This window comes from Pleurodeles waltl, chromosome 4_1 (assembly GCF_031143425.1).
Source record: "Pleurodeles waltl isolate 20211129_DDA chromosome 4_1, aPleWal1.hap1.20221129, whole genome shotgun sequence".
In the NCBI taxonomy this organism is placed as follows: domain Eukaryota; kingdom Metazoa; phylum Chordata; class Amphibia; order Caudata; family Salamandridae; genus Pleurodeles; species Pleurodeles waltl.
In genome coordinates, this window is record NC_090442.1 from 134,878,005 (window position 1) to 134,905,468 (window position 27,464).

General features: G+C 43.3%; 1 protein-coding gene across 2 annotated transcripts in view; it reads right to left on the bottom strand.

Moving 5' to 3' along the window:
* MKRN1 (makorin ring finger protein 1) overlaps nt 1–27,464 on the bottom strand; it is a 57,600-nt gene that overhangs the window by 10,201 nt on the left and 19,935 nt on the right. For both annotated transcript variants that reach the window (XM_069227896.1, XM_069227895.1), the window contains 2 exons: nt 26,588–26,802; nt 14,323–14,433 (listed from right to left, as the gene is read on the bottom strand). In XM_069227896.1, coding sequence (XP_069083997.1) covers nt 14,323–14,433; nt 26,588–26,802 — 326 coding nt within the window. The remainder of the gene's footprint in view (nt 1–14,322; nt 14,434–26,587; nt 26,803–27,464) is intronic.

Sequence of the window (27,464 nt, forward strand, 5' to 3'; positions counted from 1 at the left end):
CCCCGCGGGGCAATGAATAAATAATTGTACTTCAAGAATGCGTGCTTACTGGATCACTATCCCTTTACTGCAGTCTGGGGAGTTGAACAAAACGCCCATGATTTTTCACATGCTTAAGGAGAGCCACCTCACACGATACGAAGGATCCTCAGTCAGTCTTGAACTAAAATTAGTTATAAAATATTGACCACTGTACCGCATAATCAACTGTAAGCTCTGAGGGTAGTTTTATAAATACACACGCACACAGCTCAAGTTTCAGACTCAAAAGTGTGTAGTTCATCTAGTCCGGTTTCTGCTTTATATTCACAGCTTGTAGTTTTATTTCCATAATGTGATACAAGTCCCAGATTTAATGTGTGCTGCAAAGAACATGTACTAGGCAGATCAGAGAGCACATGATGTAAAAATGTCAAAGTAACTCCTGCGAATAATGTTTTGTGGAGAGAGAATGCACTTTTGTCTACTGGAAGTTTGGAGTCACCATAAGGTAGCACGCAGGGTTATTGTGCCTGCTGCAAAGAACATGTACTAAGCAGATCTGCGTGCATAAAATATATATATACACATACATACATATATACACACACACACACACTTCCGATCGAGCTCAGAGCGCCATGTCAGCCAACAGAACGTACTTTTGTCTAGTGGAAGCTTGGAGTCATCATGGGAAACATCACTTAAAACTCTCTCTCCCATGCTGCATATATATATATATATATATATATATATATATATATATATATATATATATACACACACACACACACATATGCGTGATATATATATAGCACGCATATGTGTGGTGAAGGCAGAGAGATAGGTCAAGCTGTCTGTGCAGAACAGGAAGGAGCAGAGGAGCGAGGTAAGTGGGACTGGGGCAGTTTTTAGGACAGGGCAGGGTTACTTTTATGGCTCGGGTGGGAGGGGGGTGGGGAAGAGGGCAGTTTTTAATGGACAGGCCAGCAAAGGTTTTAGGGTTCAGGAGGGAGTTGGGGTAGTTTTTAGGACAGAGTTACTTTTAGGGCTCAGGGCGGCAGGGTGTAGTTTTTAGGACAGGGCAGGGGGTCGTTTTTTTTACGACAAGGTGTGGTAGGTTTTAGGGCTCAGGATGAAGGACCTCAGGGTAGTTTTTAGGACAGGGCAAGGGTTGGGTTAGTTTTTAGGACAGGGAAGAGTAGGGTTCAGGGCAGTTTTTTTTTTGTTTTTTTTTAAGGACAGGGCGGCAAAGGTTTTAGGGTTCAGGGTACTTTTTAGAACAGGGCGGGTAGGTTTTAGAACACGGTTGGTAGCTTTTAGGATTCAGGGCGGGGGGGTCCGGGTCATTTTGAAGAGTTATTTTTAGGGCTCAGGGCGGGAAGAGGGTCTAGGTACCTTTTAGGACAGGGCGGGGTATGTTTTTACGGCTCTGTGGGGGGTTGGGTTAGTTTTTAGGACTGGGCGGTGTAGGTTTTAGAACAAGGTGGGTAGGTTTTAGGGCAATGAGGTGTCTGGTAGTTTAAGGACAGGTTTGGGTATGTGTTAGGGTTCAAGGTGGGTTAAGTTTTAGGACAGGGCAGTGTTACTTTTATGGCTCAGGGCGGGGAGAGGTTTTTTAGGGCATGGCACGGTAGGTTTTAGGGTTCAGGGCGGGGTAGAGTAGTTTTTAGGGCAGGGTGGGGTTGTTAGGGTACAAGGCGGGGTAGGTTTTATCGTTCAGGGTAGGACAGGTTTTAAAGTTCAGGGCAGAGGGAGGGTCGAGTGGTTTTAGGACAGAGCAGGGCAGGTTTTAGGGTTAGGGCAAGTTTTAGGGTTGGAGCAGGGTGGATTGCAGAGTATGGTATCAGGTTAAGGGGGTATGGTGGGGACAATTTACCACACATGTTCCTTTACCAAACAAGCTTTTACAATAAAATTCACGGTACAGGCGCCATCATTGATTGCTGAGACCGCGTTCTTAAGTCATGCTGGATTCCATCATACAACCGTCGTCATAAAGGTAGCGCACAGGGTTAACGTGCCTGCTGCAACAAACCTGTACTAAGCAGATCAGAGTGCATATAATGTAAAAATGATACTGCCAATTGAGTTCATGCTCTAAACGCTGTGGGTGCCTTGGCAGCCACTAAGTCAGACAAAAGAAAAACAATCTGCAATCGTGCAATTATCCCTGTAACAAGGTCGCTGTCCAAGGTCGTAACCAAACCGCCTCAAGGTGGCCAAACTTAAAGCATTCATCAAAAAGTGATTTTTGAAAGGCAAACCCACAAACGAATTAAAGTGATGGGCGTCGTTAAAAGCCCACAATACTCACAACAGGTCAAAGCGCTTATGCGCTCGACCTAACAAGTAAAAAACAAAAGTATATTTTGCTTTTAAAGCACAGGACACAAACTGGGGCTTAAAGACATACAAAGACTGTTAACATATTTAAACCAGATAAGACTGAATGATCATTCCAGTACAATTTACAACGGTAAATGGACACTTCTGTCACAGCAGCATGGAGCAGACAGCTTGTTGGCTCATCACGCCCATCTGCTCAGTTGTCACCTGAAGGGTCCTAAACCATTAAAGAAAGAAAACCACAGACCTTATTAAGCTGTAAAGCTCTGACAATGTCCCAAGTGCACTCAGGTGGAGTCCAACCATAACAGCCCAAAACGAAGGACACATCTATTATAAAGATAATTAGATTATCAAAACGCAGTCTTCGCGGAGGGGAGAGCTACTGAAGAATCTAGGTTCTAACACTAGAATAAAATGGGATGAATGCAACAGTCAGATTGTGCCAAAGTTACGATTTAGACCAGAAATTTAAAAAAGTAGCCAATTGTAATCCTTTCTCCAACCGGGGAATCTTTAGCAAAGTCATAAGCACCGATTAATCTTGCATGGGACTTCAGAACATGTTTATTCCAAATACTTCTTTAGAAAAGCTAAAAGGTATTTTTTGTTGACTAGCAGATAGACTAAATCATGAATAACTTTGTCAAATAACGCTGATTTAAATACAGTATGGTCTTTAGAGTGATATATACACACACAAGAAAACGTTCACAAACCTTTTGAAAAAAAAATAAAAAAAAATATGAAAACCTAGGCCAATATAGATAAAGTTTAAAAGCTCGGCTGGTTCAAAAATGAACATGGCTCCTTTCATAAAGCTCACAACCAGCATGCCCAGTCTGTGGTAGTTTCCTTAGCTTAATTTTACAGAAACCGACGGTTCAGCCTGATAGGCAGCTATTGCCAGAGTCTTCACACTAGGGAGGAGTTAGGGTTGCTTATAAATTCAATGACTATTCCCGTACAGGGGAACAAAATTAAAGGGGAGTAGAAATTAAGTTATATCGCAAAATATTAGGAAACTAATCGGCACTGTCGAGAGTATATAGCCTATCCCTGGTGGAGAAAAAATAAATGCACTACCCAAAAAAGATTCAAGAAAGTCTGGCCTACCTGGGTATAACTACTCAAGTCCAAATTAAGACAGCTGCATCTCATTTAAGTGTGGATAACTCTCCAGGTGGCAGCCACCCAGAGTTCTGTAATGGGAATTTTTCCTCAGCAATGATTAGTTGCAGCTTTACCTCCAGTACAAATGAACTTTTGGTCTGCCAGTTAAAGACTTGTATGTGGAAACCACACAAAGCAAGAGACTTCTCGTCTAGAGATTGATTGTTTTGGCACTGCTAACACCTTTCTTACAGGGTCACTGTTGACAAATGGTGTAACTCAATGGAGAAAAATGTAGTCCTCAAGTGAGAAGTGGAGAGCATATGGGAGAACAGCTTCCTCTTGCCTCCCTGGTGGTATCAATGTTCTTCTGAAAGCCCTAGATGCAGAATCTCTTCTGATGGACACATGCTTGTCTTCCTTCCGAGCTGAGTAGCCACCAGGATCATCCTAGCTTTGGAATATCACAATCCAACATCAATCAGGTAAGAAGACCATCAGCAGAAATGCAGAGAAAGCAGTAGTGCTGTTAATCTCTGGGTATTGCCAGGAAGGAACAAAGCGTGTTAATCGGTACATTCATGAAAAGCCACACTGCTGGCAGCAGACACGCAGCACTGCATCATTTAAGACCCATCTGTGGCTTCATAAAACACCATGATGAAAGAAGCTGCATTAAACATCTTGGAGATGAATTGCAGATGTTTGTGGACTCTAGTCCACAAGTCATTTCCAAACCAAGCTTCTTGGGAAAAGCTCCATAAGTCCCATTTATCTATGCTTGTTCAGAAAGGGCATTGTCAATGAATCATCTGTCCGACCCAGCAGTGTGTGTTTTGAAAGCTGGAGGGAATGATTGGAGAGCTAAATTGTCTGGGCTCAGTTCTAGAATGTTTGACAAATGGTAATTCTTAGGCCATGACTCTTGTACTCAGTGGTGATCTAGGTGCACTCCTCAACTCATACGAAAGGCAATCTGGTGAAAACTCCTGTGACCAGGCTTTTTGATGGACACCACCTGCAAAAAGGGTGTCACAGAAAGAAATTCAGTTTAAATTCCCTAGCAACAACTTGGACATGAGTTTGTGGCCTTCAAAAGTCAAATATGAACAAGAATCTTTCTAGCAGGATAAAAACACAAAGGGACTCAAGGTTCAAAACTGTATAGCTTTGTCAACAATGGAGGCCAGGGACCAAAAAAAAAAAAAAAAAAAAAAAAAAAAAAAAAAAAAAGCCCAGAATTTAGACAAAGCAGCTGGTTTCTATGCTGTGACCTGAAAGACATCAAGGGAGCCGCCCAAGCAAAGGCTAGCTTGTCAAGAATCCTGTACTCAAACTCAGCAATGGTGGGCATCAGTTAAACCTTCTCCATATATGTGGTCCTGAAACAGACAAGCAGTTCAAGCTGGAGATAGTAGGATGACAGCATCCTGGATATCTGCAGAACTATATAGATAAGCCCCTCTGCAGTCAACCATTATGCCATAACTTAGGGGTCTAGACACTCCCTGTCCAGCAGCTATTGTGGAGTGAAGATACCTGCCTTGGCAATCCAGTATTTTGAAAAAACAGCAGTATCTTGTACCGGTAATACATACTTAAATAGTTGAAGGGAACTGGACTTCTTCACAGATTTCAGCCCCCCCCCTCTCCCCACACACACACACACACACACTTTTTGCCCCTTCAGAAATACTAGATGCTGGTTTTTGACTGAAAGTGCAAAGAGGCCAGCTAATCAGACCCCAGTGACAGGGCTCCTTCCCACTAACCTAACTGGCATGGACTTTAGCACCCCTGTAAGTCCATCAGTAAATGGTACCCCTGGTACCTAGGACATGGGTACTAAAAAGGGCCCTTAAGGGCCAAAGCATGTCTTTTGCCACCCTAAGGGACCCCCACACAAGATTACACAGACTGCCATTGCAGGCTGCGTGGCATGGTGCAAACCATGTTTGAAAACAGGACAGGTACCCTCCATTGTGCCATGCCAAGGACACTGCATGGGAAATATGCAAGTCATCCCTACAGCAGGCCCTGGAGCCCTAAGGACATGTATACGTGAGCAGATATGCCGCTGTGATGCCCAAGTCAATTCTTAAAATGGCTTCCCTGTTCACTTATGTTTACGGGTATGTACTGGTCAAAACAAGTTTCCCCAGCTACATAATGGCTTCATTGAAACCTATGGTGTCTGCAATCAAACCTCGTAATAATAAACCCACACTGATTCCAGTGATGGATTTCTTAGTACATTCACCCAGAGGGTACCCACCTCTGAAACCTACTAGTCCTCAAGTGTGCTGGCTTACTGGCAAAGTCCAGCCTGCCACCACAGACCGGTTTCTGACCCCCCCTGCAGGTGACAGCCCACGCTCGGAAGCCAGAAACCATGCCTACTCCAGAGAAATGTGTTTCCACGCTAATGATTCAGCATGCCAGGGACTTCAAAGTCCCTGCCACCTTTGATATGTCACCCTGGCTTCCCCCCAGTGCAGAGAGATTCCATCCCTGCCCTGAGCCCATTTGGCACCAGGACAGGTTGGAAATTAGATAGTCAGGAGGCGTGTTGCACTGCCAGGCTAGTCACACCCCGGGGGGGGGGGGGGGGGGGGGGGGGGGGCTACCTGAAGTGAACTAGAAAATAGGAATTTCACTATCTTGTGTGTGGTGGGATTAGGGTCTCTGGGACAGGGTTATGCCAACTTCCCACAGGAAGTGGTCATATATACGGGGGTGCAGTGAGCCCCCCCCCCCCACCTCCTCCCCATGGGTAAGTAGCCCATTGGCTACTATGCTTCACTCTCCTTAACACCCTTAAATTCAGTATTAAGGTGGCCCCTGACAGCAGAAACTCAAATCGCTGGACCAAAGAAAGATACTGAAGAGCAGAAGAAGCACAAACTCAGGAGCTCAGCAACTGACTTGGCGCCAACCCTGCCAGCCTACCTCCTGTCTTCAACAACTGCACCAAATACTACTCATTCTGCATCTGATTAACCTCCAAAAGCCTGGGAAGGCTGCCAGTACTTCAAGAATCAACCAACATCTCCCTTGGAGCAGATTAGTGCTTCCCTGCACATTTGAAGGAAGTAAAGAACGACAGAAGAGTCTCTACCAGAGTGACCCCACTAGTCAAAGCAACACAGCACCTGAGCCCCACAGCCCAAGGAGGAGTGAACTGACAGTGCCCAGAAGATCCAGAGAACCTACAGAGCTAAGCACCCCTCAGTCACAAAAAAAAAAAAACACGTGTTTCTTCATGTCTAACACTCCCCTTTGATTAGCCTAAACTGCTTAACCACCTCACCCCTCACCACTAAGAGAACTTGCAATTATTAAAGAAAGCCCTGTCCACTTCTAAGAGGGTACCTACAGTCTTTATATAGCATACCTCCTTTTGGTGTACTATATAAGGGCCAGCTTCCGAAAACAGTTTAAAAAAAAAAAATGTAAAAAATAAAAACACCTTTAAAACAAAGGTTCTCCATAGCCAACAACAATAACCAGACATTTTGGCCAACTGCCGCCACCACCACCACCGGAGCCAATCTGTATTGGAACTTTAGGGGGGCATTGGAGGGGGTGAGAATAAGATTTAGATCAGATAGCTGCAATGGGAAAGGTCCTTTTCACCTGTATCAAGATAACTGTGAGAAAATAAATGTTTTGACTCCTCTGTTGGAGTAACTAATGCAATCATAAAGGGAGCTTCTTGCTTTCTTTACAATCAGCCTAGGCACAAGCCAGGTTGTTTTACAAATCAGAAATTAAAGAAAAAGGTAGATCAGCTGAAATTTAAGGGGGGGGGGGGGGGGGTGGCGAGAACAGTTTTTTATCCTTGTCAAATAGATCTCCTATATATTCAATAGGAATACATTTGCAGGGCTAGAAACAGGGGACCTGATATGTATTGACCTGTAACAGTACGTACCGGTGTCCAAGTACCTCCCTGGGGACAGAAGACTAGATGAGCCTCAATCAGGCTTAACATGTAGGTGAGGGGTTGGACTGCACTTTTGCCCATGGCAGCATTGAGGGGCAACATGTTGGGAAGCCTCCAGTACACAGACCAGGTTTGTTTCCCAGCAGGAATATGAGAACATAATTTGGTGGTGGCAAGTGCTTCCCCTTTCCTCGTGGTTGCATCTACTATTTGAAAGACCTCTTAGGAATGTGAGACCCACTGCCAACAATGGCAACACTAGTGTCAATACATGGCACTTTTATGGCGATATAATGGGAAAACAGATCAGGCAAGGGCACCCAAAATTAGCCAGAAGCATATCTAGTGCACATCCAGTGAGGATGCAATCCAAACTTAGCTTGGAGCCCGCAACGGACCCAGCCATGGACTCAACTACAGCTATGACAACATTACATCTGCCAAAGAATAAAATAGACGGTTCTCCATTTATTCCCATTTTGTTATTGCAGGAAAAAAAAAAAAAAAAAAAACTAGCTGAAAGCGTAACCAGCGCTGAAATCAAGGTCATAGAAATGCCCCCAGAGATGGTGAAGACATGCTTGGGAGGACCAGGTTCCTCAAATGTAGGGCAAACGATGCAGAGTGCAGATCTGGGCACCTGAGGGTTGCTGGCCCTCAGAATGCAAAGAAAGTAATGCCAAGGGACAGGTTGGATCAAGGAGACTCAGCCCTACAGGGTTTCTCACCGTAGAAAAGACACCAAGGCCCAACCAAGCAATGCTGGATGAGAGTGAATTCTAGCCAAGAAGTTCCATTACAGGGAATTGCAATTTAATACTACAGAAGCTCCTATTGCAGTAGACAACTCAGGGGTGCTAATATTCCCAGACAACACTGTGCCAACGCAGGAGCAGAAGAGTTCCTTCCACGCAGTAAATACAAAGCTACACAAGATAGGGCTGAAAAACATGGCTTTTCCCACACAAAAAAGAAAATCATATATGATGAACAGACGTAGTTTTTCACCGATACTCACAGGCGTGGGACTGCGCAGAGAAGAGACGGGTGGCTTTAGGCCCCCCTTTAAGGGCCAGATCCTAAACCACTATGCCCTGCCGGGAGAAGCTGCAGTACATCGAGATCTCTCAGCAGAACACCTCCCTACTACTCAGAATATGGCCAAATGCCAGGGGAAAAGGAATATAAGCTCAGCCTGCAGCAATGATGGAGCTCATGTCCCAATAGCCTCCTACCTACCACCAAACCCTTTCCCTACAGCCCACTCAATCTATGAAAACAACTATACAATCAAGGATCATCTTGCTTACATTATGTACCAAGGGACTAAGGGAAGAGCTCCAAAATTGACAACATTAAGACATTCACCTTATCCCTTTAACTACAAATGGTAAAAAGATGAGGTCTGGCATGGAAGAGCAGTGGGAGAATAAATACAAGGAAGAACTTTGTACCCTGGACCACTGAAGATAAGGTGGCCATCCAGAAGATGATTTGTTGGACACTAGACTGAGAAAAGCAGATCTAGCAAGACAATCAGTGGTGACTTTGAAGACGCTGTGGTACAGGAGATCAACCAAAGCGGATAAGGAAGCAGTTCTCAAAAGGAGTATATTACGAGCCAAGAAGCTTAATTCTACGTAAGAGATCTTCAATGCACCCATATGCAATGGTGCCAGGCTCAATGTAGAGGACTGATCTGAGAGATCCCACAAATGCAAGGTAGAACTATAGCAGCGTGCATAGAGAACATAATTTATTCTTAACTTGTTTCAACTCCCTTGTAACTATTCTATGGATGGAAATAAATATTTTCAGGCTGACATCCAACGTTTTACACAAAAACGTTAAATGCGAAATGTCTAGACCAGGGTTGCTCGAAGTAGGTCCAGGAAGACTAAAACCATTCATATATTTTAGGAAATCCACATACATATCTAAACAGAGTTAATTCTTAGCCTGAGAAAAAGAGTCAATCCTGCGCTCCTAGACCTGTGTTGGACACCCTGGACTAATATTTTTGACCACTGACAGCGGGATGCAAGCCATTTTTTGACGAAAACCAGGTTTAGAAAAATGTTGATAAACATTTAACTTGACCAACACTCTACTCTGGTTACCAATGCATCCAAACATTTTCTAAAGTACCAGATGAGCTGAAGGATGAGATGGAGCAGTACATTTTACATGTAGGCTATCTTCACAGTACTACAGAGTAATAAGGCTCAACATCAAATGGATTCAATGGTCTCCATTCTATCATTCTATAAAATGAGTTCCAGTACCAAACGCAGAGAAGCAAAACTCCAATGCCTCTTGAAGCATGATGGAAGTTAGAGTAGAATCCATTCATAAAGTAACCATGACGGATATTTCTAAACTGCGCAAGGGTTAAAACATCTTATAGTGCCATCACCGCTATGCTAAGCTTTGTGCAAACATTCCACTTATTTGGAGAGGGTGCCCTGAAAGGCAGATGTTTACCAAACGTCATGAATTAAGATTAAAGACGTGTGATGGTTTATAAGCCAGTTACCATATGTCGTCAGGAAAGACGTTTAAGATTTTCAAAGACGTGATTCACAAAGCATTCTTCCACAGAGCTGATGTGGGTCACCTGGAACTACACAGAAACCAAATAGATTTGACACCCACCTACAATGCAAACATTACAGTTTCATGTGAGGAAAATTCAGTTCTTTCATCATAAACTATTATGCAAATAATGCTTTGAACACAAGGACAACCTTGCTCAAAAAAAAAAAAAAAAAAAAAAAAAGCACACACACACTACCCAGGTGGTAAATTGAGGATTACATGAAGTGAGATTGGAACACATATGAATATGAAATACTTGGGTGCTTAAACATGCAAGAAAAGCTGCCAAAAAAAATGGTGGATTAAGGCAGCTCGTAAAACAGATTCTCAAAAACCAGGATTCTTTTCAGAAAGAATAGGGAATACTAGGGACCAAAGATTGTTTAATAACATTAATTTTAAATAATGTTATGAAATCACAATAGTTCTATAAACTGAATGTGCTTTTGGAATTAAAGGACATATTTCTAATACAGCACAAACCGCTACCCATACTTGAAAGATTCATGGATGAGGGGCAGAGAACATACAAGTGTGCCTAGTTAGCCAATATTGCCTTATGCCCTCTGCAATATATTTCGCCCAAGTTACAAACCTGGTGGGTTTTTTTTTTCTGCATATGTGACAAATTTGAAAAAACAAGTAGTCTTAACAGCTGAAATGATCAGCAAACCCAAAAAGATTACGTTCAAATAGACTCCAAGTAAGTTTTGGCAAAGTACACAGCCTCCGATGTTTCCAGCTTTGCAGAACTGACAGAGGACTCTAAAGTCAGCAGAATTATAAACTGGTTACTACCTAGGAAACAGCAAGAACACAGTCAGATTTTCTTTTGGCTAAATTAGAGAAAGATAGGGTGAGAGTGGCAAGTTTCAGCGGCCAAAATGAAAACTTCATTTCCGAGGGACTCAGCCTTGCTTTTCAAGAAGAATGAATGAGTTTGGTTAAGTACTTGCTAGGCTAAGGAAGTTCCCTATGAGACCATTTTCTTTAGTCTACAGCAGGCTTCTCCAACGTGTAGCTCTCCAGCTACCTGTAAGTAGCTCCCTCCTGTTCAGCATACTAAATTAGAAGCTTTTGCTTGGTTGAATTAACATATGTATACCGAAATTGAGAGTATATTTGAGATGAATCCTTATATTTCATAACTCATAAGGTAGTTGTAGAAAAATAGCTGAATTTCCAAAATATATTTAAATCTAATATTTGACTGAAACCATAAGGCACTCTGAAGACTTTTTACAAATGTTATTACCTTGGTACCAGAGGCATTGCTGCTGTGGCTGTTATGCATTACTCATGTAGAGGCATTCCATATTGGCGAATCCTTTTTTACTGCTGGCACCCATGCCGGATGCCCCGAGGTGATCGCTGGTATTAATCTTCCATACGGTGAACACTATTGTAATCTAGTCTGATGTGGTCACTATTACTAGCTCTCAATAAGTTTTACTGACCAGAAGTAGATCTAATTACAGAAAAGTTTCACAGTTTCTATTGAAGACAGCCCATTCATCAATCCCATGTTCATATTCAGGTACTGTCAACCACTTTCAAAATCCTTCCTGTAAGGAAATGCCTCCTTGGCATGGTTGCCCCCTGACTTTTTGCCTTTGCTGATGCTATGTTTACAATTGAAAGTGTGCTGAGGCCTGCTAACCAGGCCCCAGCACCAGTGTTCTTTCCCTAACCTGTACTTTTGTATCCACAATTGGCAGACCCTGGCATCCAGATAAGTCCCTTGTAACTGGTACTTCTAGTACCAAGGGCCCTGATGCCAAGGAAGGTCTCTAAGGGCTGCAGCATGTCTTATGCCACCCTGGAGACCTCTCACTCAGCACAGACACACTGCTTGCCAGCTTGTGTGTGCTAGTGAGGACAAAACGAGTAAGTCGACATGGCACTCCCCTCAGGGTGCCATGCCAGCCTCTCACTGCCTATGCAGTATAGGTAAGACACCCCTCTAGCAGGCCTTACAGCCCTAAGGCAGGGTGCACTATACCATAGGTGAGGGTACCAGTGCATGAGCATGGTACCCCTACAGTGTCTAAACAAAACCTTAGACATTGTAAGTGCAGGGTAGCCATAAGAGTATATGGTCTGGGAGTCTGTCAAACACGAACTCCACAGCACCATAATGGCTACACTGAAAACTGGGAAGTTTGGTATCAAACTTCTCAGCACAATAAATGCACACTGATGCCAGTGTACATTTTATTGTAAAATACACCCCAGAGGGCACCTTAGAGGTGCCCCCTGAAACTTAACCGACTATCTGTGTAGGCTGACTAGTTTTAGCAGCCTGCCACAAACCGAGACATGTTGCTGGCCCCATGGGGAGAGTGCCTTTGTCACTCTGAGGCCAGTAACAAAGCCTGCACTGGGTGGAGATGCTAACACCTCCCCCAGGCAGGAATTGTCACACCTGGCGGTGAGCCTCAAAGGCTCACCTCCTTTGTGCCAACCCAGCAGGACACTCCAGCTAGTGGAGTTGCCCGCCCCCTCCGGCCAGGCCCCAATTTTGGCGGCAAGGCCGGAGAAAATAATGAGAATAACAAGGAGGAGTCACTGGCCAGTCAGGACAGCCCCTAAGGTGTCCTGAGCTGAGGTGACTCTAACTTTTAGAAATCCTCCATCTTGCAGATGGAGGATTCCCCCAATAGGGTTAGGATTGTGACCCCCTCCCCTTGGGAGGAGGCACAAAGAGGGTGTACCCACCCTCAGGGCTAGTAGCCATTGGCTACTAACCCCCCAGACCTAAACACGCCCTTAAATTTAGTATTTAAGGGCTACCCTGAACCCTAGAAAATTAGATTCCTGCAACTACAAGAAGAAGGACTGCCCAGCTGAAAACCCCTGCAGCGGAAGACCAGAAGACGACAACTGCCTTGGCTCCAGAAACTCACCGGCCTGTCTCCTGCCTTCCAAAGATCCTGCTCCAGCGACGCCTTCCAAAGGGACCAGCGACCTCGACATCCTCTGAGGACTGCCCCTGCTTCGAAAAGACAAGAAACTCCCGAGGACAGCGGACCTGCTCCAAGAAAAGCTGCAACTTTGTTTCCAGCAGCTTTAAAGAACCCTGCAAGCTCCCCGCAAGAAGCGTGAGACTTGCAACACTGCACCCGGCGACCCCGACTCGGCTGGTGGAGATCCGACGCCTCAGGAGGGACCCCAGGACTACTCTGATACTGTGAGTACCAAAACCTGTCCCCCCTGAGCCCCCACAGCGCCGCCTGCAGAGGGAATCCCGAGGCTTCCCCTGACCGCGACTCTTTGAACCTAAAGTCCCGACGCCTGGGAGAGACCCTGCACCCGCAGCCCCCAGGACCTGAAGGACCGGACTTTCACTGGAGAAGTGACCCCCAGGAGTCCCTCTCCCTTGCCCAAGTGGAGGTTTCCCCGAGGAATCCCCCCCTTGCCTGCCTGCAGCGCTGAAGAGATCCCGAGATCTCTCATAGACTAACATTGAAAACCCGACGCTTGTTTCTACACTGCACCCGGCCGCCCCCGCGCCGCTGAGGGTGAAATTTCTGTGTGGACTTGTGTCCCCCCCGGTGCCCTACAAAACCCCCCTGGTCTGCCCTCCGAAGACGCGGGTACTTACCTGCAAGCAGACCGGAACCGGGGCACCCCCTTCTCTCCATTCTAGCCTATGTGTTTTGGGCACCACTTTGAACTCTGCACCTGACCGGCCCTGAGCTGCTGGTGTGGGGACTTCGGGGTTGCTCTGAACCCCCAACGGTGGGCTACCTTGGACCAAGAACTGAACCCTGTAAGTGTCCTACTTACCTGGTAAAACTAACAAAAACTTACCTCCCCCAGGAACTGTGTCCACTTTTAAAACAGCTATTTGTCAATAACTTGAAAAGTATACATGCAATTTTGATGATTTGAAGTTCCTAAAGTACTTACCTGCAATACCTTTCGAATGAGATATTACATGTAGAATTTGAACCTGTGGTTCTTAAAATAAACTAAGAAAAGATATTTTTCTATATAAAAACCTATTGGCTGGATTTGTCTCTGAGTGTGTGTACCTCATTTATTGTCTATGTGTATGTACAACAAATGCTTAACACTACTCCTTGGATAAGCCTACTGCTCGACCACACTACCACAAAATAGAGCATTAGTATTATCTCTTTTTACCACTATTTTACCTCTAAGGGGAACCCTTGGACTCTGTGCATGCTATTCCTTACTTTGAAATAGCACATACAGAGCCAACTTCCTACACTTCCCAATTGCAATCCGTCTGAATAATTGCTTTGGCTCGGACAGCAGTTCTGTACATTTTATGGAATTTGGATGAATGACAAACCTTTAAGTCTTCCTACCTCATGGCTTCCTTGTATTTATGGATGAGTTTCTGTTTTTCCTCCTTTTCCTCGATCCAATATTCACTTGGAATGACAAAATTTGATGTGATTCGGCATTCAGGACAAGACCTGAAAAGAGACAGCATTTGAAATAAAAAGTCCAACCAATAAACATTCATGCACTGCATACAGACCATTGGCCCAGGTAAATACCTTTAAAAGTTTGGAGACCCCTGCTCTAATGGATATTGACATGCTGCCCGGCCTGAAAACTACCTCATAACACTGATCCAAAGAGTTTGATGTCAATCCCATCACTTAATGAGCACATGGTTATTCATTTCTAAAGTTCTATTCAATGTAACCCACTTGTGCAGTTACAGTTCATTGGGCAATAAACTCTTACCGGGTGTCCAGAAGACGTTACTTCGCTAAATATTTTCCAAAGAGTCAATGCTTGGCATTCTTTCCTTAAGAAACTTTCTTGCCATGCCGTTGGTCTTGTACTTCACCACAGAACTTTTTTTTTTTTTTTTTTTTTTTTTTTTTAAACATACATCTTTGTTAGCTGTTCACTAAAGTTCTAGTGCATTTCTAAACTAACACTATTTTATGGGCATGATTCTTGGCTACAGTTTCACATTTATATTTTGGGCAAGCAGAGACCACCCATCTCTTGAACGTTATCTACACTTCAAAAATTTACTGGCCTGGTGTAACTATTGCCTGCAGTACTCTCCAAGTTTATCACGCTAGTTTGTTGCACTGTAATGTTTATTTTAAATGTGCTCATCGGGTTCCTGTTGGATGCCCTTTTCCATTGAGAGGAAGAAAAATACTTATAGCTCAAGTTCTTCAACCTGTCTTTAAACCGACAAACACCAGATGCCTGTTTCTTTGAGGGCTTTCTGAACACTTTCTAAGAAGTGACATACCAGTTTTTTAAAAACATAACCATGTCCACCTGGACTTTACAGAAGTGGACAATTTAGAACAATAACCACAATGTATAACCGTACAATTAAAATAGCACAATTTTGAAAATAAGTTGTAAGAGAGATTGTTAGGTTAATCCCAAGTGAAGAACGTGCACCTGCACTTTAAGGCGGGCTCCAAAATCCCACAATGCAGTGGGGTTTGGTGCACCATCAGTTAGACAATAAAGAAAAGGGATCTTTACTAACTCCTCTGAAATCCGTGGTTCTCTAGGGAGATGGAAAAGCCTGTCATTAACGTATTGCATTATGGTACAGTTTGCTACTTGAGCCCTAGTCCTTACAGGATTGCATGTAATGGAACATCTCTATCGTGACTTGATGGGGATGGAGCTTAATGAGGATTCTAGCTGCAGACCAGCTGAAATGAAGGCTGCAGCTGGAGGTCTGCATTACATAGTAACACTTTTTTTTTTTTTTTTTAAGTTCAACTTGACAAGTAGATCAATACATACTTTGGCGACAAGGACGCACCATCGCCTGTGCACCAATGTTAGGGCATTTAGATTGCAACAAAAAAACATTTGTCACAACAGATGCTAATAATCTATAGCAGCACTGTAATAAAAAGTGGATACTCCAAGATCACTGGGTTTGCACTGCAACATTTGCAAGGTGCAGCAATAGTCTACTATAGAAAAAAAAAAAAAAGTTTTTTTTTTAATTTTTTTAAATTGAGCAAATATAAACTGTGATGATTAAAGAGCGAAACACTGAATAGATTGACATTGTTGGGTAGCTGAAACAGACTTGCAAAAAAAAAAAAAAAAAAAAAGGAAAATCCCTTACAACATTAATATTTTTCCTGAGTTATTCTCCTTAACCAACATTTGATCTCATCATAAAGCAGAAAAAAAAAACAGTTAGAAGTACTCATTTTAACATCCTATAGTACCGTATCTGAATGTTCTACTTCGAAAACTGGACTTTCGAAGTCCTTAAACTTAGAGTGCACCTATTCGTTGCGCATAAAGTTTTTCCTTAAAGTGCACAGATTTAAATTTCGCCACCCAAGCCATATAAGTTGAAGGAATAGGCGATTTCCAGGCTTGTAAAATTAAAGACTTGGTAATCAATGATGCTAAAAATAAAATGTTTTGCCCGATTAGTTAGCTCAGAATGACAAGAGGTACCAAACAGGGCTCCCATAGTGTCAGGAATGAGTACAAACCGCACCTCTGCGTTAATCCACTGAAAAATTCTATCCCAAAACTCTATAAGCCTGGGACATGTAAAGCACAAGTGAAGCCAGTCCCCTGAGTATTGTTGCATCATGGACAGAAACCTGGAGTGGCTGGGTATGCTTTTTTGATTTGTGCTAGAATGAAAAGAAAGCCATTCTCTTGAAATTTGCCCCCCTTATTGCCTTATAAGATATACTATTGAGGTTCCTCCATGTTTGTAAATCTATTTTGCACCCAGTGGTGTTTTTAATCTTTGTCAGATAAAGAGGGACTACTGACGATGCTCCCTGGGAGCTCAGAATCCAATACCAATTGCCTATCCCCTTCTGGTTCCCATAAAACACCTGAGAAATTAAAGGAGCAAATAAGTCAACTAGTGGGACGCGTGGAAGCACAAAATCCAAAATCCGAAGATTGGAAAATCTAAGACTGTCTGGGATCTGAACCCCACGCTGGCAATGAACCAAGTCTTAATTTGATTACCACTAAAATAAAAAAATAAAATTAAAAAAAAAAAAAGAGAACCTAGTAAACCACAGTTTTACCCATTGAATAACATGGAATCAATTTTAGCCCCATCGTCCTAGAGTAGACAAGCGATACTGCTGGACAAAAAAAAATGGGAACTTGATATTTCCCTAGAAATTGCAGAAGCCTAGCACAGATGAAAGTAGGGACTTTCTATCTGGTAAGGAGGGGCAGTCGCAGAAATGTAAGAAATAGTGCAAGCTGCCAGCTGTGCTCTGCTAGCACAGATTTCAAGTAAAAGTTGAGATTGGGAGATGAAGCTGCTCTAGAGCCCCAGTCCATAAGAACAGCTTCATGATACATCCTAAAATGTGGCAGAGATAGTCCTACCTCTTCGACAGAGATAGAGCTTCAAGCTGCACCTCTGGTTTTCTGTTGGCCCACATAAACTGCCGAATTATCATATCGAGATCCTTGAAGAATGAGGGACTTTCATAGTCACACTAGAAAAAATGAATTAAAAAAATAAATAAAATCATTTTAACCAATGCCACACGTCTAATAACTGACAAAGAAGCTTGCCATTTCGGTAGTAACTGTTGCCCTTTCTTAAAAGTAGACACAATTTAAACCAAGAAGATCCGAAAAAATTATGCGATACATAGATACCTAAATATCTAATGGGACGACAGATGGAACTGGGCTCGCATATCCAAAGGAAGAATGTTATCGTTGGTATTAAATCAGAGCTTCCAATTTAGCGTGGTTAATCCTATATCCCCCCAAATCTGAAAAGACCTTTATTTTTTCAACAGCCCTAGTGATATTTGCGGTCTATGCTGAAAGATATAAAAGCATATCGTCAAACTGTTTCAATTTGGGGCCCCGCAGAACGGGAGGGAGAAATTAATTATCTTGACGCAATGCCGCAGTTAGAGGCTCAATAAACAGAGCAAAAACCACCAGAGAAGGGGGACATCCCTGAGGCATGCCACGATGAATCTGTAAGGTTCCAGCTATGCGCGTGTTAACAAGAATTTTGTCTTGGGACTTAGAGTAGATATTTTGCAATACTTGAATAAAACAGTCGAGGAAAATTAAATGTTGCTAAGGTCCTAAAAGGCACCTCCCATTAAACTAAAATCAAAGGCTTTCACTGCGACCAGCATTATAATGGCAGCCGGTTTATTACTGTGAGAATAATATTAATAATCAATCGCCTGGATTAGGAAGTTAGTATTGGTTGCTAGCAGCCTAGCTGGCAGAAATCCACACTGATCTTCATTAATTAAGTCTTGTGCTACTTAGGTCAGTCTGTGCCAGGATCTTTGCTAGAAGTTTATAATAGAAATTAGGTAGACTAATCGGGCGATAGGAATCAGGCTGTTGAGATGGCCTCTTTTTTTTGTGTTTTTAGAAAGCTAATAACAGTGGCCCTTGTGAAAGATGCTGGTATCTCTACCCCCTAGAGAATATTATTGAAAAGGGAAGCTAAGCACCCAGCTAGTTGGCCTACAAGAGCTTTGTAGACTTCAGCAGGGAGGAAATCTTCCCCACACGCCTTCCCATTGGAGGAGGCCATAATTGCCTCCTTAACTTCAAATCGTGAGATAGGCGATACAAGTTTTGACCTCAATGTCTCATCTAATACTGGTAGGTTGAATGCATCAAGGTATTGCTTAATCTGCTAGCCATTGGTTGGAAGACAAAGTACAGATTTTTGAATGACATAAAAACTCCTTCAATATCTTCAAGGTGATTGACAAGAATACCTTGTCAATTATTAAAAATAGCTTTAATAGTATCTTTGCTAGATTTTATTTTTTCCACAGACCCGGCCAAAAATTTGCCTACATATTGACTTTCTTCATAGCATCTCTTCGAGATAGTTAATCAACATACAATCTCGCGAGATAAAAAAGTAATCTCTTAACTGTGTCACACTCAATATTATGACTGGATCATGGGTGGTCTGAAGGGCTCTTCGTGCTCGATTAAGCACCTGTTGGAGCGCTTTTAACTTTTCTTTAGCTGCCTTGACCTTATAAGCTTTGTAAGATATTGTTTCACCTCTTGCGTGAGCCTTGAGAGCTTCACAAATGGAGAATATGGAAGTCTTTGTTAATCTTGAAGAAGGAGGGAAAAAAAAAAAAAAAAAAAAAAAAAAAAAAAAACGGTAACCGAGGTCTTGAGAATCTGTACCCATCCTTCATCTACCAAAAGATATTTGTCAAAGCTCCAGCGTGGACGAGTGCGCATCTCACCAGGCAAGTCCACATTAGCCTGAGGTGCTGCGTGATCCAAAAAAGGATTAGCATGGATAACTGTGCCACTTCTTGTGAGAAAAAACTAAATTAATATGAAAATAGATTTTAGAAGCTGTGTTTTATTTTTTGAAAAACAAGTGTATTCATAATCTTGTGGGCGGTCGGCCCTCCATCCATTTACTAAATGCTAAATCAGAAATAATCTTACCTAGCCACCGGGAGGCTCTAGGTTTATTCTGCTCTTGCGTGACGTGTCCATCGGAGTATCAGGAATAACATTAAAGTCTCCACCACCAATGACTAGGCCAGGAAGTGTACTCAAAACCTTGTAAAGACCCTGAAGGGGGCTTGGACCGTAGAAACTCACAAAATTAATATGATTATTTGAGATAAGTGTATTAATTACCACCCATCGTGCCTGCGGGTCTCTATGGATCTGATAACATTTTCCCCAAAATTCCTGAGACATCATTATATCCACCCCTTGGACCGTGGCATTAGCCGATACACAGTAAGCATGTGCAATAAATCTAGGGAGTTTCGGCTGATTACCATGACTTTTTAAATGAGTCCTTTAACAGAAAGATCTGCGATTGCGAAGCCCTAAGCTAATTGAGAATAGCAGCAAACTTTACACAATTGTTGGCACTGTTTACATTGCAAGAAATAACCCGTAATACACTTCCAAAACCCCTCTACTCGGCAATATCATTATGTAGCAAAGTTATAGTCAAACCCAAACAAAGCTCTGTATTTTATTTTTTGTTAGCTGCTTTTTCGCCCCACCCCAGTGAATAGATCAGCCCCCCCCCCCCGAGAGGATAGCTTCCTCCCACTGTCATGGGACCACCAATCTGTGGACCCCCTCCCCCCACCCATGAATTCCTCCCCCCAAACCCAAGAAAAGAGTGCACTGACAGCACTCCCAGAGCCTCGATTTTGCAAGGCAGCAGGGCAAGAAATGACGAACAGAAACATACAGCACATAAGTTAATTTCTTCTTAATGACACTTTTTCCAATACCATATCATTGCTTTAACAATTCAAGGACGTTCTTTGCATAAAGGACAGAATGCAACACCATGAGTTTAGCTAGTTGCACAATGCCAGTTGGGGCCCCCAATCTCCTGAAGTCATCTATACGACCTACAAATTCACGACAATGTATAGCCGCAATAGACCTATCAGAAAACACACAGAAACTACAATTATCACCAGAATTAAAGTTACTTGTTCGTATAGCCCGAGATAAAATTTGTTCCTTGATGTTGTAGTCTCCAAAGTTGACCAGTACGGTGCGAGGGTATTTTGAGTTTGTGGTACGCATAAAAGGGACCCTGTGTGCCCTCATAATCGAGAGATCCTCTTTGGTTGTGGCTTTTTCTGGAGGGATACATTTATAGATGAGGTTCGAGACTACCTTGATCACAGATGAAGATGATTCAATCTCTTCAGGAACCCCTCTGAACCTCCGATTCGAGCACCAAGAGCAGTTCTCCATCTCATCAAGCTGAAACTAATTCCTCAAGTTCTGATTGGATCTGGGACGTTACAGACTCCTGTTGCTTTTTAAGCATCCTCCAGATCTGAAACCCTCTGCTCAGCTTGGGATACCCGTGTAGAGAGATGAATTAAGTGGGCATTTAGTTGACTAAGTTGATCGTTAGTTTCCTTACGTGCTTCCTCCTGAGATACTTTTATTGCCCAGAGCTCCTCCACAATCTGAACCATCATACCCTCCACTGAAGAGATAAGTTACCCCCACCCACAGAATTGGCCGGAATGTGGGCGAGTGGTGAGGAGCAGAGAGTCTGAGGGAGGATATTTTCATTAGAGGATAATCGAGGCTGGAGTTATATGACAGGAGTCTTCTGATATTGAATTTAATGCCATAGTGGGAAGTAGTTTACTGCCAAGTAGAATTTTTTTTTTTTTTTTAAGTCAAAGCACTATCTCTGGTTTGCCCTCTCACTTTTTCTCTTTCAATTTCCTTGACACCCTCTTAGCATTGCTGCTAATAGTAGAAAACAGATGATATGCAGGCTTATATTTGAGCTGTTGGGCACTAAATGATAAGGCTAAGTAGAGGATAGTGTGCTGCTGCACAAGCCAAGGCTGTCGGAGAATCAACGGAGGGTTGAGATAGAGACTATGATCTGAGTTGGAGATATCACTGGTTCTTGATCCTCTAAGGGGCTGGACCCAAACAGTACTGGAAGAGCTGGAAGTACTGGAGGAGTAGCTAACAGACCCTGCAGCGTCTCTTAAGGACCCGCCTGGATGCTGCTGGCCCGAGCCATGCCTTTGCCTTCTCACGGCAGGAATCTAAGTTTTGGGGTTAAATCCTTTAGGAATTTTTCCAACTGTCTGTGCCTTAGACCCCACATCCCACGCCATGTGCTTCATTGTGGGGTGAAGTGAGGTGAGGTGCTGGATACTTGCAGAAAATGCTTCTATCAAGAGAGTCAATGAAAGGGAACCAAGCGGGCAGCAAACCGCATCCATGCTACCACAAACAGCTTCTGTTGCACCCTTAGCTCCCCAATCGCCCCTACTAAGCTGCAGTAGCGGGTTGTTCAATCTCTATAGCCCATTTAGCGGTTAATTTGAGTCTGCTTCTCTGCCCTTTACGCTAGTTCAGAAATGCTTATTTACTCCACACAGTCAAAAAATAAGACTTTGCATATTTGAGCGTTAATGCCCTCCACCTTACGGGGAGGTCAAGGCCCAGTGCCTATTTGACTATTCTGCTCCAAGCACGTTGACTGAAGTGAGGGGGACATGAGTATGCACGCAGATACAATGAAGCTATTTCTTCACACTCCCCCCCCCCCCCCCCCCCCCTTCCTCCTCTCCCCACTATTGCTCTGCCTCCAATGAGTCTCGAATAGTCATGTGCAGGGTGCCAATACTGGTGCCCGTATAGTCAGATTATATGGTACGATGTGACTGCTTACAGCCTTGGGACAACATGTATAGCTTCTTCTGGTTTTAAAGGGGTAAAAGCATTATTTATAATATGGTCCTCCACCTTGGGTTAATTCCAGAGCCGCTTTGCCTGCTCCACACAATCAATCAGCCGATTTATATAACAGCTAAATGACCACACCCATTTATCCCAAGCCAAAGTTTCACAAATTCTTTTACTCAAAGGTCAGATTTCAGTGTTTGTTCCCATTTTCATCTTCATGATTTAGCCATCAAAACACCAACAAATAGAATCTTGTCCTTTAGAGTATTTGAGATTTGATGATGTGAAAAATGAGACAACTTTTGGTCAGAAGAACACCTAAGTCCTCAGTACCTTTTTATCTGCGGAAAAAGTGGGTATAGCATGGCTGCACCAATTAGTCTGTAGTTCTCTTGCAGTGTAGAGGTGACACCAACAAGGAAGAGTCTTGAGTCTGAACGAACAGCAGAGCTAAGCTCAAATGGCATGCACATGAGAAACGTTAAGACTAGATTTAGGTCTCATTGTGGCATGAGTTGGTCAAGTAAAACCAAAGAAGCCAAAGGCTGAGTTAGCCTTTTACTGTGCCTACAGAAAGGCCCTGCTGTACCAAAAAAGAACAATCATTAGCACATCCAAAAGGTTAGTTTGTATGGGGTTATGTGCTGATCACCACACCAGGCAACACATTTCTCTCAGCGGCCAGTATAGATGGACTATCAAAGGATGTCAGGCATTAAGGATGACATCTTCTACCCAGTCTAAGTAAAGTACGCTAACTGCTGAAGCTCAGCCTCCCTGAAAGGAGGTGTACATTGCAGATGCTTGGGTGCTAGACCCCCACCCTGTTGAGGAGAGAAATGGTCATCCCAAAGTGGTAACTGGTCCAAAAGGTAGGCGCTCAGGGTACACAGGCCTCCTGGCCCATGTGATCAAGATGACTTGGCCCCAAGCCAACCAAGTTCTCTAAAGATCCTGAGTGAAACGTATACAGGAGTCCGGTGTCTAAATTCAGATGAAATGAGTCCCCTGGACGAAATCCCAATGTGCAAGTATGGGCACGGCACATTCAACGGTGGTGAACAGATCTAGCCAGGGTGTCCCCAATGGTTGAAGCCACCCTACATCTCCTCCAGATAGACTACCTGTTAATGCCTGCTCAACTTCTCTGCTTCAATATTCATGAATCAAACAAGATGGTTGGTATCCTGAAAGATGTTCTGCCAAACCATCCACAGATGTTGGGTCTACCGACACAGGATGCAGGACCCCAGCCCACCTTCCTTGTTGCAGTACTACATGGCAGTAGTGTTGTCTAAAGGCATGCACCACCTTCCCTTGATGGAAGGGAGAAAAGCTTAGTGTCGGACTGATTGCCAGGGGCTCTAGAAGATTTATTTGGATGTAGCTTTCCACTGGAGACCAGAGGCCTCTGACTTTAGACTCACCCAGGTGGCCCTCACACAGCAGGGTAACAGCGGTCACAAACGTCTTGGGAAGAAAAAAGTAGAGGTACCTATCACAGGTACCTCTTCCTTTCACACCTGAGAGCAGAGTCAAAGGGAGTGAAAATAGAAAGGCATGACCACAGAGTCTATGCTTATACGGAGCTCTGTTGTATCACTTCTGAGCCAGTATGGAGTAAATGAACAGTCTCATAACATCCCCTACTGGCATGGGAGAGCACAGCTGAAATAGATTCTCCATATCCAGGCTAGTGCCGGGGAATATTCTACAGGTGAGAAATCTGCAGTTGAAATATCCATCAGAAAAGGCAGTCCTGGTATGTCTGGCCACAACATTTGCTTGTATGTATGGATCTATTAGTCACCTAGTCAATAGCACCTATATACCCTTTAAACTCCAAGGAGGGCACGTAAACAGGAGGGATTTTTTTACATTTCATGTGGTTGACTGCCTCAAAGTGTGTGAGATTAGAAAAATCAAAGATTAGGCAAAATGGAACAGGCCAGATTCAAGGAAGTAGACCACGTTTAGGACTGGAACCACGGAATATAGGAGGAAAGAAAAGCTTTTCTCCTCAGCAGCATTTGACACGGTCACGCACCTCATCAGGCACATGCGTGAGATTGGCATCCAAAGATAGTCTCTCCGCTGGATCCGCTCCTTCTTAATGGATATGACACAATCTGTCAAGCATGGCATCTTAGTTCTCAGAAGCTCGCAAACTTATCTGCAGAGTGCCTCAAGGTTAATTGCTCAAACCACACCCTCTTCAACTAATACATGATCCCCTCTAGCCAACATTACCAATGCAGATGAGAATATCATTTCGTACACCAAATACAACCAACTCGTTCTGTCTTTCTCAGGCAAGACTCCCTAGACCAGAAACAAGTTCACGGCCTCCATGATCGAAATTATTAACTGGATGAAAATGAATGGTCACAAGCTCAACACAGACAGGACAGAAGGGGCAAGAACACCTCACCATAGTAAACCAACTGGTGGCCAGCCAAAGTCAGGCCCACACCCAGCACTCACACCAGGAACCTCAGAATAATTAGACAGCAAACTGGACATGACTGCATAAATCGATTCAGTCACTGCATCCCGCTTTCAGACCCTGAGAATGTTGGGGAATACCGTCAAATGGTTCCCAAGCAACACTAGAAAAATGTCCACTCGCACCCTAGCTGCAAGTAAATTGGACTACGGGAACACCCTCTAAACTGGGAATTACCAAGCAATTCAGAAGAACCATCCAGAATTTGGCAGCCACACATCCCCAAACCTCAGGGAATTCCACGGACTCCTAATCCACACAAGCTCATTACAAATATATATTTTCCCCTTAAACAAAACCAAAATGTTTTAGGGACATTATAGTTCAGCTCACATTTTAAATCTACAAAACCATATAAAATTCACCAGTTATATTTATCTCACTTCTAAATCACGCCCTAACGTAATATAACACGTGCCCCCACCATGCAGTTTTTTCCTCAAAAACTGCACTGCAAATATTACATTGATATTTTGAGTGATTGTATTAAAAAAAAAAGGTCCTGAGTGCCATGAGTGGGGTAATTAGCAGTACATGGTGAGGCTGTGAGTTAGCTACCATAAGTTATAGCTACTTGAGATAACTAGCTATAACAAATGAATTTCTATGGTTGTCTACATTTAAAATGTGAGCTTAACTATAATGTCCCTGCAACCTTTGTTATTTTTTTTTCCAATTAATTTTTATAGAGCAAAAGGAATTTGTTACTATACATTAATCCAACCACTGCCGCGCACAGCCTTTGGCTGTGCAAAGTGGCAGTTGGCCCTAAGGCCTGCGGCCAACAATCCCTCCCTCTGTGGGGCAGGGCTGCACAGACCCCATCGCACTGTATAAATTGCAAGCCCCGGGAAGGTGGTGGTCCCCAGACGGTGGGGGTGGTTTTTCCATTTACCAACCTACTATATGCAGAGTTAAGTGCACACATTCACAGCTGCTCAGCACCACGGTACCCTCACGAGTGATGGGGTACTTTACAAATACACAACATTGCAGCAGGAAGACCCAAAGAATCAAGGGCAGATCCTACTTTGTCTAACGTGTCCACCTCCAAAGGTTTCTGCTGCAAGCCAGTAGGTTAGAATTTTCTACACTGACGATATACAAAATGACCGTCTGATACCTAACCATAAAATAAAATATCTTCTACAGTGTCTTCGAGTAGTGATTTTAACAAACATTCAGGCAATAACCTGATCAGGTTTTGTTACTCTGGTAACATAGGTTTTCAACAGAACATCTTAATTGGTAGTACAAGTTTCTTCCCTACCGTTTCTTACTTTATTCAAATTGAGCAAATCTGTCAAAATTGCAGGACTCAATTTGTCCCCAAAAATGCATGTACTAGCAAAGGTGGAGCAAGAAAAATATTTGTGGAATGAATGCTGCTACTATTTAGGGGTACAAGCAACGGTTAGATCCTTATGCATAGTTACAGGAAAGAGATCAAGTGCTGCTCAAACACCCATCCTAGCTACCTGCCCTTGAACCAAACATACCCAAGACAGCTATGAACAGATCCATGCTACCTACACAAGGCTCTCAGTCACTCAGGTTCAGCTCCATGCCTCCTCACCACAGAATAAGAGCTGCAACAAAATGACACTTTGCATGCCTAAAGCAAGTCATTCTCTTGAGGTCCCTCACCCTCTGTTCTCTACTTTTGTACCCGTTTAGCTAACTGACAAATTGCTCACAGGACATTAATGTTGTAGAATCCCCATCCAACATGCGGTACCAAACCCTTCCCTAATATCTGCCAATCCACAGTTTCCGAACAGTTTCCGAACATACTGTTAACACACAACATTTGATATTTCCTCCCATGTTCATCTCCATTCTGTTCTCAGCTGGTTTTAAGCTCACTGACTGAACACAAGGAAGATGCTTACTTAATGATCTTGCTCTCAAACTGCTTGGCACTCCTCCACTTGCGGATGCACTTGAGGCAGTACGTGTGGTTACAGTTGGAGAGGATCCCAAATCGCCGTTCACTGGGATTAGCCTTTTCATAAACCACTTCCATGCAAACTCCGCACACCATGTCCTTACTCCTCTGTACAGCAAAAGAGAGCTCCATGTCCTTCTCATGCGCCTCGATGCAGGACTACAGGTGGTAAAAAGGGGGTAAACGTAAGAATAAGTAATGGTGACAGAATGGGAGAGCAGAAGAGTGTAAAAGGTAACGTGGAATAAGAGGGAAAAATGAGGATGGGCAGAAAGAGTTAATACTACAAGAGGTATAACAAAATTGGGTCATAAAAAGGGAGACAAGCTGTAGGAGAAAAGGACAAGTTGACAGCATTAAGAGGCAGGCATACAGGAGAAATATCACAAAACATCACAGAAAAGATGGTAGAAGGACTGATGAAAGAAAATAGATCAAAATTTACAATTTATGTTCATGGCTATGCTGTGGCCACGCAACTTTAATAACTTTGCACTTTAATCTACGTGAGCAACAACTTTACTCTGCAACCTCCAACCACCTACTCTCATAGGCACCTCCACTACCAGAACTTCAAAGACAACTAATGCAGCTGGCAGAGCATAGAAAGGGTCCTAGGTAGTCATGGAGTCTTACTCTCAAGACTAAGTGCCAACTGAGCCTCGATACCGCTGACAAAATTAGGACCACTGAACAGTTAAATCTTGAGTTGGGCACTCAATCTACACATCATTGATTAGGTCACAGAAGAGCTAAAATGATCAAATGGAACGTACCCAGAGCCAATACCAGTGGTTCAAAAACTTCAAGTGTAACATCCA